Consider the following 15,720-nt stretch of genomic DNA (forward strand, 5'->3'; position numbering starts at 1 on the left):
GTGAACTGCGGCCAAATTTTCGTATTAGCTGGGACGTGACAATATTGTCATATTTGTTGAATTATCCACATGTAAATGACCCTTTAGCTTTGGAGTAAGTCAGGAGTAAATGACTCGATATTATTATTTTTAAAAAAGGCGCGTCCCCGCGTGAGTAGGAACTGTCTAATCAGATGTTGGATCGTACCATAGACAATTTGTATGAAAACATTTTCAGGAATTTGACATTAACATCTATATTAGGGACAATTTCTATGGTATGTTTTGCTTTTTTTGTTGAATGGCGATGTCGGGTTGTCGTGACGTCATGTTGCGTCAAAATCTGATAAATCAGTGAATTAATGTATTATGAGATAGATACGGAACGATTAATCCGATAGAATATAGTGAATAGTGTTTTATTGTTAATTTTAAAGTGTTAGTGGGAATGTGATTAGAATAGTTCTATAATTGTTACAGTTTTTTAGCGTTGTGTGTGCAATGGTGTGCTAAAACATGATTCCAAAAAGGCTGTTTTTTTTGTTAAACAAGTGAAATAATGGAGGCTATCATCGCCTGGATTATTTATCTGGGATTGCAGTTCCTCGAGTTATGCAACTGTTTTCCTGTTACCCCCCTCACGGAAGGTGAGTCATCGCAAAGATCTTCATTATAATGTCATTCTCTCAGCGGCCCGCAATGGCTGTTTTGATTCGCGCCATATAGGACCAATCGATATTATTATTTTACTTTCCGTTTTCTTATCAGAAATGCTCACTTTATAAGCAATGCTCAGTTATAATACGTTTCTTAAGGAGTCTTTCATTATTATTGTCACCGTTTTTAAATAATTGCTTACCTACATAAATATGACAGGTATTTGAATCTGCAAGTGCACATATATTATGATGCTTGCAAATGTGTTATTTTAATATTATAATAGTACAATCTGTTACCAACCATCGTACAATATCTGAATCTTGACCTTGGTATTGCAAAATCATTATCTACGTTTTATTTTCTGACTTGTATTACTTAAATAAATATAATTGAAATTTTGGGTATTGTATTATTTTTGTTTTATTTCATTAATGCTTTCTTTTTACTTTATTATTTAATTCATTCTATCTAGGTGCATAAATGTATATTTTTAAAATACCACAACTGCAAATCAACGTATGTGTTGTCCAATTAAATTTCGTAAAGCACTTACATCTTTATATATATAATTCTTCTGCACGTGTGATGTCACTGACGTCCTCCTAAATGCCTTAACCGATTTACGTGCGGTTTTCAGCGAAATGTAGATCTTTGTGCTGCGCGTGTTTGTAGATATTAAAATCTTCAATATAATATTATAACACGGCAGCTATTTGTTAAATAGGCACTTGTGAAGTTCTGGAAATCTGTAGATAAAGTCGGAGCAAAATATACAGACGCGATCAGCGGGAAGGATTAATTACCTTGGCCAAACCACTCACTTGAAGCTAGCTCAAAGAAACTTTACCTTCCTGGCTCCGATTTTTTTAAATCAACCTCCGGCAGCCATAAAGAACTCCACAAGTGCCAATGTATTATGAAAAATGATTGCAATTGGTTGCTGCACATCGATAGGGATGATGTTGTCAATTTTTTTAAAGTTCGAGATTAGCAATTGGCAAAAATTTACAAATCTGCTTTCCTTCCATACTTTTACTTTTATTTGCTTTTTATATATCTTGATATTGTTATGTTTTTTCATTACGTATTTTTGTTTTATTCAATTTAGTACGTACTATTATTTGGCATATTATTTCTGATTATCTTTTTTGCATTGTATTCTTTGGAATTTTATTATTTATTACTTATGCCTTTTTTGCTAGATTGTTATTCTATTGCCATTAATTAATATAACTATGTATTTTTATTGTTAATTATTATGGCGTGACACGAGCATAGCCTTAAAAGCCCTTATAAGTTCATTAATATTTAAACTAGTGTAATTTTGAATGAATAAATAAATAAATATGTAAAAAAGAAGTTAGGAGCAAAAATGTTTTATTCATCATTCATTATCAGTTGCATTCGACGAGAATGATATTATTTTTTGTGTGTAAAAAATGTTTGTTTTTGAATGTTGGCGTTCGCTTTTTATGGATCCCAGTCAGATTCTTTCTTTCTTATAATTTATTTATTTTTACTGGATTTTTGAACAAAGTGCACCCCTGTTGGTAAGACGAGCCAAGTTTGTCATTTGCAAAAAGAATTCCATATTTGAAAATTAATTATTTTATGTTTTGGAACGCAACGTGTAATTTTTATGCCAGTATCTATCAAACGTCCGAGTAAATATTCATTTTTAAAGTGAAATAAATTTAATTTAAAAAACACTAATTCTTCTGTCATCACTCACGCCGTTTTCTGTAGGGAGACAGAGAATTGAACTCCGCACGCGGCTATCCTGACGTGCATTCCTGGCTTCTTCAACATGTTATATCGTCTTGTCATACAGGTCCTTTGGTTGTGTCTGCTTTTGACATGCCTACATAAAGGGCCGTTTACATGTGGACAATTCAATAGATATGACAATATTGTCTTGTCCCAGCTTCGTGAACAGCTTCAACCGCGCGGGTCAGAACGCTGGGACAAAACGAAAATTCGGCCGCAGTTCACTCGCGAGCGCTGCGAAAATTAATACACGGCGGTGTTTATTACGAGCGAATTCACGAAAAATATTATTCATTTTATACCAAGATGTATTGGAATTGTCAAAGGACGAACTAAATAATAAAAAGGATTGTTTTCTCGTACTACCAAAAATAAGTTCATAGGATTTTTTTTCAATGGTAAAATTGGCTCTTCACCATTAGCCTTTTTATTGTATTCAAACTTATACTCAATGTTATTTTTAAGAGAAACAAACATATTATATCAATACATTCTAATCAATTCTTAATTGATTGAAAACATGTACATCATTTAAATAAAGTGTTTATACCTTATCCCTGTCCTGGTACCACTGCTGGCAGGTGTTGAGCAGCGACTCCAGAAAGGTGTGCGTGAGCTCCAGTTCATTGATGGAGAGACAGGCGCGAACCGCAGGCCGCCCCTTTCGGTAGATTTTTTTTTTGGGAGCGACACGTTGGCCACGCGCAAAGGTGGAGTAATCATTGTTCTGCGGAGATAGCCTGCCCGTCTATCTCTGTGGCGATGTCTCGGGACAATATTTTGTCCTACAAATTTCTGTTTACACTTGGACAATGGTCGAATCCTGGGTCAAAAGAATATTGTATTGTCCAAACGTAAACGGCTTTTACTTGTTGTTACAAAGAATGGACACTGGTAACGTTAAATTCCAGGCCCACATTTACCAATTCAACAAGGTACCAAGGGCGGCGAAACGGAAACGCAAATCTAGACTCTCTTCGATCAGCACTGGTGCCGGTCGACCGACATGACACATTTAACTACATTTATCGTAAATGTAAATTCAATTCGTGTTCATTAAATACGGCTAGATTTCAATCAGTATTGTCTACATCTCTTTTTTTAAAATTATTAAACGAACTGAACCTGGCAATGGTTTGCTATTGCTAGATTGAGATTACTCGTATATATATGAAATAAACACAATCGAAAGTTTGATGTCAATTATTGTATTTATTAATTATCTTTGTGTTTCGAATCACATAAATTCTGAGGATATGCGGTGACAGGGAATTTTGATAAATATGTACATATTTGAACATTGTTTTCCTGTCACTGCCTTGAAGATGCCTCCCCGATGCTATGCAAAAAGACAACTGCATTTCGGACCTTTTATGCTTAACTAAAAAAAACGAAATTGACGTTTCGTTATTCCATTTTCCGCACCTCGAAACTGAACGGATTTGTTATTTTATTCAAACGGAGTATCAAAGTGAAATTTTCTGTATCGGTACGTTTCGTGTTTTTAAAAAATAGTCTCGATATGTGCGGGTGAAGATAGCGTTCATAATCGAGGCTCAGGTTACAGAATGCTTCTTTGAACAGCTCTACTCGTTGGGCAACGACCAATTTTTCTTTGAATGTGGGCACCGCCCAAGTCATCAGGTGGCAAACTGTACCCACTCAAAACAACAATCTGTGTTATCTACGTACGTAATTGGGTTCTCACCCCAACCCGCATTATTTTTCAAATCACTCAAATACTGCATGAAAGAATTGAAAGGGTTAAGAATGGGAGCAAAAATGGGTGATTTAAATGTCAATTGTCTTTTGTATGCCGACGATGCCGTGCTTCTTGCTAACAACAAAGAGGAACTGCAATTCTTGGTAACGAAGATCTACGATGTAGGCAAGGGAAGCGATTTGCTGATGAATGTCGATAAATCGAATGTGATGGTTTTTGAAAGAAATGAAAGTATGACCATAGTGCATGAGGATGTTTAGTGTTTTTTATTCTTTTTTTTTATTTGTTCATAGACTATGCGCAATGATTTTTAAAGTTTTGTATTTATAAAATAACTCCGCGTGTGACGTCAGATGTTCTGTTCTCTCAGTTCTCCCGATCGGTTCGTTTACGGTAAGCAAACCGGATATCCTTCACAGCTCTCATATCATTGGTTGGTTTATATGAACCAGTGACGTCCTTCAAAGTAGTGCGTTTTTATTAAAATATTTTTTATTATTTTTTTCGTACATTTTCAAGAAACTTTGCCGTACTATTTAATGCTCTAATTTTTTACCGCTCGCAAGAAATAATTTTTTTTTTACCCAACAACTTAACAAATACAAACTAATACCACTTTCGGACAAAGGGATTTTGAGTATTATTCAATTAAAATCTATAACCTTCTTCTACTATCTATTAAAACAATTTGTAACGAGAAAATGTTCAAAAAGGCTATAAAAAATGGATAGTGGAGCTGGTAAAAGTAAAATGGATTGTATTATTCGCCCAAACCAATATTAAATCAACTGCTCCACAAATGTATAGCTTATGTTATGTTTTTGTTCTTTCATTGTGCGTTTTGTAATATAAATAATATAGATTTACATAATTTAATTATAAACATAAATACGTAGTGTTTAAAACTGTCCGAACATTTTGCTAATTGTCTCTGTTTATTAAGTTAGTCTTCGTTGTTTATTCTCAAATGTAAAAATATTTAAAAAAAATATTGTGAAGTGTCCTCGGCACGGGTAACAGTGAGGTCACATTATTTTTATTATTAATTATAGTTTATAATGGAAAAAATATGAATAAATAAATAAATTTTCTCGTAGGGCTGAAGTTCCTCATAACACGAATGGTAGCAAAAACTGTCTTTATTCTCTTGTACCTAGCATTTTTCTATTATGGTATTTAATATAAATTTGTCAGTATAATTTTGCACCTTCTCAATGAATTTTCCACCTTTGTTGAAATTTATTGTCTACCACAGTGGTTCTTAACCGGTGCTCCGCGAAATTATGAAAACCAAAATTAAATGTTGACTCGTTTACTGTGCGATTTGAGTTGCAAATATAATGGCTAGATGTGTCGACACCCTTTCAAAGTGAAGTTGTGTGCGCTCACCTCACAACAGCGCCAGCGGTCAAGTACTCTATCGAAAAACGTTGCTCGGTTAGTAGTTACTAGGACTTCCACGCAGGGGATTCCCCTTGCGTTATTGCGTTTATACACGTAGCTAATAGACAGACCCTGTGATTAAATCATCTTTTGTGTGTATCTTACAATGGATAAATTTGTTATTAAACGAATATCGAAAGATTCAGATCGAAATCCCTTTGCGGCAATTGATACTTCCAGGGGATATATCGAATTGTGAATTTTCGTATCCAGAAGAATAACAATTAATTACTCATCAGATCGTACTCTAAAAAAAAATTTTCAGAAATAACTCTGGATTTTTGTTCAAGACGAATACCCAGCTCTCTCCACAAGGGCACTTAAAATTTTACTACAGTTTTCAACCTCATATTTGTGTGAGCTAGGATTCTCGACATTAACCAATATTAAAACGAAGAAACGCGTAAGACTTAGCAATTTGGATGAAGAATTGAGAGTAGCTTTATCAAATATTAGACCCAATATCGCTGAAATTTGTAAAAGCCGACCAGCTCGGGTGTCACATTAAATAATTTTCGCCGTAAAAAGTTTCATTGGAGTATTTATGTATTTTTTTATTTAATGTAATTTTTTACTTGTCTAATAAAATAATCAGTTTTATTTTTAATAATAGTTATCTTTAGTGTGTTCCGCGAATTTCCCTTACGATCAAAACTGCTCCCTGACTTCAAAAAGGTTCAGAACCACTGACGTAACAGAATGAACTGCCGTCTTCTTGAAGCAGCTGATATTAGATAATGTATTCGCCGCGTAACATGACACACAAGCTTACCTTATTGGGTGACTCGACTTATGATATTGACATTCCTTTCACCGTATAATGCCTTTAATCATTCGTGTTTTGATAATATGATTTATTATCAACAATGTTTGATTATGTCCAAATGCTTGCAGACTGGCTGGATTTCCTCCCTAGGGAGTTGTTCATATTTAGATTTATTTCAACAGAGAGGGAAAAAGTTTTCGAGAAGAAATTTGGAAGTCTAGGCATTTACAGGGCTTATGACCTGTCATTGGCTGGTTTAAGTGGCCACTTTACACACTGTGTAACATTCACCATTCTGCCCATGTTTGAACATCCACATTTCCTCAACTCTTCCAAAACTTTTTCCCTCTCTGTTGAAATAAATCTAAATATGAACAACTCCCTAGGGAGGAAATCCAGCCAGTCTGCAAGCATTTGGACATAATCAAACATTGTTGAATTACTACCTGGTAAAAGAAGAAGTATAAAAATTGGAAAATTGTTTCCAGGCGTTGCCTAGTAGGTGATTTGGTTCAGCCGGATGAATCTCACCCACGTGATAAAGGTTTCAGCTCTTTCACTTCACAAAAGTCAACAGATGGAAGAGTTGAGGAAATGTGGATGTTCAAACATGGGCAGAATGGTGAATGTTACACAGTGTGTAAAGTGGCCACTTAAACCAGCCAATGACAGGTCATAAGCCCTGTAAATGCCTAGACTTCCAAATTTCTTCTCGAAAACTTTTTCCCTCTCTGTTGAAATAAATCTAAATATGAACAACTCCCTAGGGAGGAAATCCAGCCAGTCTGCAAGCATTTGGACATAATCAAACATTGTTGAATTACTACCTGGTAAAAGAAGAAGTATAAAAATTGGAAAATTGTTTCCAGGCGTTGCCTAGTAGGTGATTTGGTTCAGCCGGATGAATCTCACCCACGTGATAAAGGTTTCAGCTCTTTCACTTCACAAAAGTCAACAGATGGAAGAGTTGAGGAAATGTGGATGTTCAAACATGGGCAGAATGGTGAATGTTACACAGTGTGTAAAGTGGCCACTTAAACCAGCCAATGACAGGTCATAAGCCCTGTAAATGCCTAGACTTCCAAATTTCTTCTCGAAAACTTTTTCCCTCTCTGTTGATTTATTATCGCTTATCAATACATATCTCATAATGCCCTGGTGATTAACCTCACCCTTAGTGAATTATCGTTCGTAGATCCTTAAGGACCGGTAGCACCACAAAAATATATTTTATTTTCTTAAAAATGGGTTGCATTATCAATTTTTTCACGCAACCCGTTTTTATTTATTTATATATCAACGGTTCAAAGAACCTTTTAAAATAAAAAGTTTTACAGAAATAATCACAGCAGTGAACAATTCATTAAGTAATAAATAATATGAAATATGACTATATAATTCAACAGAATAATTCAAACTAAACAAATTGGTTTAAGTAAAAAATTTATAAAAAAAAAACTGCAAAAAAGTTTAAAAAAAAACATAATATATAAAAGATGACAATTAAAGTTAGAAAATCTTATGTTGTAAATATAAATATAACAAAGTAAAACTGAGAATAATTTAACATAAACACAAAGTGGCTAATATTTAGCTATGTAATAATGAAAAAGAAAAATAATGCCACAATAATACTTTATAAATAATACGTTTTTTGGATTAATATGAAAGCTTAAATAATCTTAATAACACTTTTTTTTGCCTTTTTCCAGTCCAGAGACTATGAAATATTCTAGTGTAAAAACACCCTTCAAATTGAAAAAAATCATACCCACCATGTCGGGAATCGAACCCGAAACCTCTCGCATAGTAGGCAAACGCTCTGAACAATACACCACCAGGCCGCCAGAGTAATAGTTATCTTACCCAATAGCCCGATATTTAATAGATCTAGGCTTAGAGAGCGAAAACTAATTTACTGGCACCCACTACAAAAATAAGAAGTCAGGAGTTTATGTAGCACTGACCCCCATCTACAAGAATAAGAGTGAGAGCAGTAAAGCAGTGAGCCGTTAGTTTATTCTTCAAAGTGGGGTTCCTCTATAATAATAGGAATAAGAAGTCAGGAGTTTATGTAGCACTGACCCCAATCTACAAGAATAAGTAAAGCAGTCAGCCGTTAGTTTATTCTTCAAAGTGGTGTTCCTCTATAATAATAGGAATAAGAAGTCAGGAGTTTATGTAGCACTGACTCCCATCCACAAGAATAAGTAAAGCAGTGAGCCGTTAGTTTATTCTTCAAAGTGGGGTTCCTCTACAATAATAGGAATAAGAAGTCAGGAGTTTATGTAGCACTGACCCCCATCTACAAGAATAAGAGTGAGAGCTGTTGGGTTATGGTGCCAAGCATCGCCGTGCATCTGACTGCCCACAGTCCCAGTGCAAACTACACACGTGGGCGATAGCCACTGAGCAAACAAAACTGCACTGCCTCGTATCAATACCAACTACCAACGCACAATCGTGTGACTTATCCCGGATGGTGATGACTAAACTGTCTGATTGGCTTTGTAAGTAATCTCAAATGATTTACTTCTCAAGGGCATATTCTAGGCGCATTTTTTCTCTGAGCCCTATGCACACGTATTTTATTGATTTATTATGTATTTTTTAAATAAATATTTATCGAAATTTTCAGTCATATGTACAATAATACTGTTATAATAAAAGGTCTTTCATTAAAAGCGATACAATTTAAAAATTTAAAAAACACATAAATTATTCAGTGAGACACATTTTTTATTTATTTGAAAGGTTACATTATGCCATTAAGTATGAAAAATTATATCGTTCATGTGAGCACCACGACTTCTCTGTACACACCGCATTCTGTCAACCCAACTTTCCGTCACTTTTTCACGTAAATTTGGTGTTATTTCACCAATAACACGTTTCTCTGAATTCTGCAATTCTGTTTTTTTACATAACCGTTTAATCAAAAATGAGCTTCATCGCTTAACACCAATGAACGGTAAAAACGGATCTGCATTGATTTGTTCTAAAGCAAAATCAGCAAATAAACGACGTTGGTGGTGGTCTGCTGGCTTTAATTCTTGAACCAATTGAATTTTGTAAGGGTGTAAACTCAAATCTTTTCTTAAAATTATCCATGTTGTTTGAGAAAGATTCAATTCTTAAAGACGACGTTCAATTGATAAATTTGGATTATCTCTTACACTTGCTGCTACTGCATCAATATTCTCTTGTGGACGTGCATCTCTTTGTCGTACTGGTAACTGGTACTCTTGTCTCGTGTTAAGAAAATTCATTTTCAAATTTGTCTACAATACGACGAATAGTGGGCCGATTAACTGAAGAATGTCGTCCATGAATTATTTTTTAATTTCTTAATTATTTTTGATAAAACAATTTAATAATTTCGAAACGTTGTTGAGCGTGTATCTTTCCATGATTAAATGGCACTGAACACAAATGGCATAAGGAATTTTAAAAAAAATGCAATGTTGCCATTATAGCCATTTAAAATTGTATCATCCCTATTGGAGGACTCTTTATAATATTGTTTGCGTATTCTGCTTTTCATGCAGAAAACTTAATTTTACTTTGTAGATAAAATTGAATATAAATGTTAACTTCCCATTGTAATCGGGGCCCAGGCACCCATACCGAGAATTAAAAGATTTTTAAATACAAATTATAACTCTGGTTGTGGTCTCGTGGCTAGTGTCGTGGGCTCTTGGATCAGAGGTCCAAGGTTCGAACCCCGCTCTATCACAACTTGATTCCCATGTTTTCATGATGGGTTATTTACAATTTGTTGAAAATGCCCCTCAAAATTGAAATATCTAGATAAATCATAAGAATGCAAATATTTAGTTTTAAATTTGTTACTAATGAGAGGAAAACATTTTGAGAAGGGAATATGGAAGTCTAGGCATTTGACCTGTCATTTATTTATTTATCCATTTAAAATTGCGCTCATTTACATGTTTATGAAATTATTACGGCGTTTTAGGCTGTGCCCATGTTAAACCATAATAATTAACAATACTAAATACATATTTAAAATTAATAATATTATAATAACATGTTATGCAGTATAATAACAATCTAGAAAAGCAAAGTATAAATAGTTTAATTCCAAAAAAGACAGTGTAAAAAAATCAGGTATAAATATTAAAATATAAATTGTACTAATTTAGATTTATGGATACATACTTAATCAAATATACAAATTAATAGTATCATAGAAATCACTAGAAAAAAATACAAAAACGTTTTTGAAATGATAATTGAGGTATAGTTTATTGGCTGGTTTAAGTGGCCACTTTACAGACTGTAACATTCACCGTTCTGCTTATGTTTAAACATTCACATTTCCTCAACTCTTCCACCCGTTGACTTTTGTGAAGTAAAAGAACTGAAGCCTTTATCATGTGCGTAATATTCATCCGGCTGAACCAATTCACCTACTAGCAACGCCTAAAAACAATTTTTTTTTACCTCTTTATACCGGGTTAGTTTAATCAACAATGTTTTGAGTGTGTCCAGAGGTTTGTAGACAGGCTGGATTTCCTCCTTAGGGAGTTATTTAAATTTGTTGTTTTTCTCTCTGTTGCAAAAAATATCTAAATTACTCCCTAGGGAGGAAATCCAGCCTGTCTACAAACATTTGGACACGCTCAAAACTTGGATTGCTTTGTCATGTACTGCTTTGTTAAACAGCCACAAAAAACTAGTTATTATGTTTCCTGGTTTGCTTTTATTTTCATTCCAACTTTGCATATTTACTTTTGTTTTATTATTATGTAAAATCTGTTTAAATTCGACCCAAGTCTATGAATTCATTAATAAATCTTCGTTTTAATTTAATGACTCATTATAAATAGAGTTTATAATATCTCTTTTTATCATAATCTACCATGAACCATTATTATGATAACAGGTGTTTACGTATTATCAATGCCATCATTATTGATTAAATTAAAATGTATTTTAAATATATTTGAGACCATTGCTTTCAATTCTTTATTATATTTTTAAAAATCGAAAAGTTATTATTTGTTCATATTTAAATATTAAATTCAGGTTTTTAAAAGCGAAAATCTCCATAAGGGAAAATTAGAAATTGAAATCAAAAACATTCCAATTCAGTAATAAGGCAATGAGGATAATACTCGAGAATAATGTATATACAGGTGTTCATTCAACCCTGTCACATCCGAAACCACGATGATCACTATGAGCAAGAAGACATATTGGCACATTTAATTATTTTTTTAGAATGAGTAAAATTTAAAAAAATAAAATATCAAAAAAAGCAAATGGTTGCTTACTTCTGCAGGGGAGAAACAAGGGGGGGTCTGATACAACGCCGACAGCGCGGCCACGCCCCCCTCGCTTCTCCCCTGCAGAAGTAAGCAACCATTTAAAAAATATATACCTACATATATGTATTTTTTTTATCATTGTTCTAAATTTTTTTTAAATATGCTAATATATCTTCTTGCCTATTCTGATAATCGTGGTTTCGGATGTGACAGGGTTTAAAGAACAACCTGTATATTCAAATGTAGAAAGAAATTTGCTTTCAACAAATAAAATATAATTTTGCAATTTTTATTTCGAGGGGTTAAATGAAATAAAACATAATATTCTATCAAATTTAACCAGCAATTCCAATCATATGAAATTAGAGATAAAAAAGATGAGATTACCAATGAGGAGGAACCCGGAGTCTCAAAACTCATTGTACAAGGGTTTAAAATTGTACAATGAGTTACTGGAAAAAATAGAAAGCTTTGAAATATTTTAAATCAATTTGAAAAAATATGTTCCCTGGTAAATTTTGATTGAAATGTAATGTTATTAAAATATTTTGTTAGTTCTTATATATATTTGGATAATTTATATAGCGCCGTTTTTGTGAAAATCACCTCAAGGGCGCTGTACAATAAATAAATATCCCACCACATCTTGCAGCTACAGAGCGCATGGACGGTTGGGATTCTTGTTCCTCGTCTCCAATTATTCTTAAAATGTTATGACCTAAATGATGCCTAAACAAATAAATAAAATAGTCCAATTCGTAACCATTCTCTGTTATTTGTTAATATTGCAGGAACATCAAGGAAAATGACGAAGAATTTCCTTTGTGTAATCTTAATAATTATAACGTGTAAGTAAATCACGTTTGAAGAAATATTTCTCCTAATAGACGGTTCAAGTATTTCTTCTTCTTCCTTTCCATAAAATACAACAAAAAAGTATGTTTATTGTTTACACACACACACTTACATTTTATTTGTTTTACTTTAACAAACACGATTTTTTATTTGAAATTTTATTATTTTGTTGGACACGAAGCATGTTTGTATAAAAGCCAAATAAATAAACTAATAATTAAAAATGTTTTTTATTTTATTTTATTGAAACAAACGGCAATTATAGTCCTTAAAATATAGCTTGATTACAATGACAGCTGTCAAACTTATTCGATTTCATTAGTGATGGGAAATTACTGATCACTTGATCAAATCGATTTTATCAGTTATTTCATGCAATCATGAAACTCTGTTTCCGAAAATTGATATAAAAAACGCAAACACAAACCTATTATAGCGTGTTTAACACAATTATTCACCAAAAAATGAGACATTTATACTTTTTTCATGAACAACGTCAAATGAATATTTTTTTTATTCGATCAATTTACATTGATTAATTTGTCTCATCTCTAACGTTTTTGCAAAATAATGAAACCTTGTAAGAACGTCGTTAATAATTAGGTTTAGTTTAGTTTTTTTTAGTTTTAAAGCTGATTTTATATATTAATGTTGATTTATGTTTCAAGCATTGTTAAAAAAAATAAATTAACACGCCAGATACAAATGAGTTTTCGTGTGTCAATATAAATAACTCCTTTGACGTTACTACAAAGTTATGTCGTCACTTTTTCTGACAACTTTAATTCTAATCATGTTACATTTTGAGGTCTTAGTGCCTTTTATATATTAGTTGCATGCACAATAAAATACATACATGTAAGTGAATTTAAAAGTAAAAAATAGTAATCAAAACAAATTAATGCAAAACAGTGATTTACAAATTACGATATGAAAAAAAAAACCAAACACAGCTTATAAATTATACTACCAGTTATAAAAATATTGATAAATAATAAAATATTTGGCCATAGAAATATTTTGAACCTGTAAAAAAAAAACTAAGAAAGCAATGCATATTAATAACAAAATTAAAACAATTTTGAAAAACACTAAACGATAAATATATATATATATATATATATATATGTGGGCTATGTATAGCGTGTGAGCTCGCCAATATATGACAGTAAAAAATTTATTGTCTTTGAATTTCCTAGAGTTTTAACCATCGAAAAAAAAGAAGATTGCAAATAAAATCAACAGACAATGGAAATTTGATGTATATTATTTTAATAGATTGTTTATAACAGAAAAATACATAGAGAAATATGCATTTTTATTTTTTGTAATAAAAACAGTCTAGTAAATTCGAATAAATAAAAATACGCTTTATATTAACAATATTAATTAAAATGCAAAAATAACATTGAATACTTGAAAAATAAATATTACTGAGTGTTACAAACATAATTTAAAAAACGGATAGCGATTAAAAGTAAAAACTATCTTTAGTTTAATTCTTATAGCGATAAATACATAAACATTATAAAACAGGAGTTATACAAATACAAAAATAATATTGTAACTAGGCGGCTACCTACACGGTTAAATTTCGAAACACCACGCAATTTCTTATCTCGGCTACGCTATGTAAAATGAAAAAAAATATTTAAATTAATAATTTCATCACGTCATGAAGTCGCCCCTGGGTAGCGCCTGCTAACGTCAATCAACAAAAACATCCTCGTTTTAATTACAATATTTCGGCTACGCCATAAATCTCTTTTTTTAAATAATTTCTCACGTCACAAAGTCGCCCCTGGGTAGCGCCTGCTAACGTCAATCAACAAAAACATCCTCGTTTTAATTACAATATTTCGGCTACGCCATAAATCTCTTTTTTAAAATAATTTCTCACGTCACAAAGTCGCCCCTGGGTAGCGCCTGCTAACGTCAATCAACAAAAACATCCTCGTTTTAATTACAATATTTCGGCTACGCCATGAATCTCTTTTTTTAAATAATTTCTCACGTCACAAAGTCGTCCCTGGGTAGCGCCTGCTAACGTCAATCAACAAAAACATCCTCGTTTTTATAACAGTATTTCGGCTACGCCATGAATTTCTTATAAAAAATGTCAAAACGTCACAAAGCCACTCTCTGAGTGTCGCTACTGACATCATTTACAAAAACATAATTATTTGTGCTTTTTTCAGGTACGCAACATTTTTTTAAATACACCTACCTAACCGATAAAATACTATTAGTAATTAAACCAAGGTGTGCTTTAAAGTTCCGTATGGCCAAATAATATTATTTATTATTAGAATATTATTGACATGTAGTTCAAGCATTGCTGCATTCACGTTGCTTTACTTCTGAGAGCTCAACTGCTATGTTTTTCTATGGTTATGTTAATGTCATCTGTCATGTATTGGCGAGCTCACAGGCTATACATACGCCATATATGTATATGTATGAGTAATTAAAACTACTACTTAGGTAACTAGTATAAATATACATAAAAATATATGCTGATAAAAAAAATTGATAAAGAGAAATATTTTGTACTTTAAATAAAATTAAGAAAAGGAAAGGAAAAAAAGAGAAAAAAACATTAAGAAAGAAATTTAAACAATTTTGAAGAATACTGAATAATAAAAAAAAAAATGTTATCTAGAACTGTTAGGTACTAGCTTCTCCTACCCATGAAATGCAGGAGAAGGACCGTCCTATATGTGCTAAACTTAACATGCAATGAGTCACCAACGTCTTGGTACTTATTGCCTATAGCGTGACGTCTATTGATGACTGCATTTTTACCATATGAAGTCGAAGTATTGTTGCCACAGTATTGGTAGGTTTGCCGAGTTGTCATTTTTGGTACATTAAAATTAATAAGTGATAAATTGCAGGGGTATCAAACATAGAATTAATTATTTTACATAAATTAAGTAAGTCGGTTATAATTCTTCTACCGCTTAATCTTGATAAATTTAAAATATACAATAACAAATTATAATGTAAAAATATTTTTGATTCGGGGTACAGCGGTAAGGAGTAGTGATCGGTCTGCCGATGATAAGCACTTTCGGAGTGTTCATAATATTAGGAATAGTGATTATTTGATATCCGTTATGTTTGTGCACACTCTGCGCCGGTCATCGACCGGTCAGACAAAACTTTTTATATCTCACTATTTTTATAGCTCTTAAAAAATCTATCACTTAACTTGTCGATGCCTTAGTAATTCA

General features: G+C 32.6%; 1 protein-coding gene across 1 annotated transcript in view; it reads left to right on the forward strand.

Moving 5' to 3' along the window:
- Positions 1-275: 275 nt before the first annotated feature.
- The window catches only part of LOC148279135 (uncharacterized), a 109,106-nt gene continuing 93,661 nt past the window's right edge, over positions 276-15,720 (forward strand). The window contains 1 exon segment of the mRNA XM_088230385.1: positions 276-626. Within this exon segment, the coding sequence (XP_088086511.1) occupies positions 539-626 (88 nt within the window). The 5' untranslated portion in view covers positions 276-538.

Source organism: Micrasema longulum, unplaced genomic scaffold, assembly GCF_059751315.1.
Source record: "Micrasema longulum isolate JH-2025_06_02 unplaced genomic scaffold, ASM5975131v1 h1tg000755l, whole genome shotgun sequence".
NCBI classification, from domain to species: Eukaryota; Metazoa; Arthropoda; class Insecta; order Trichoptera; family Brachycentridae; genus Micrasema; species Micrasema longulum.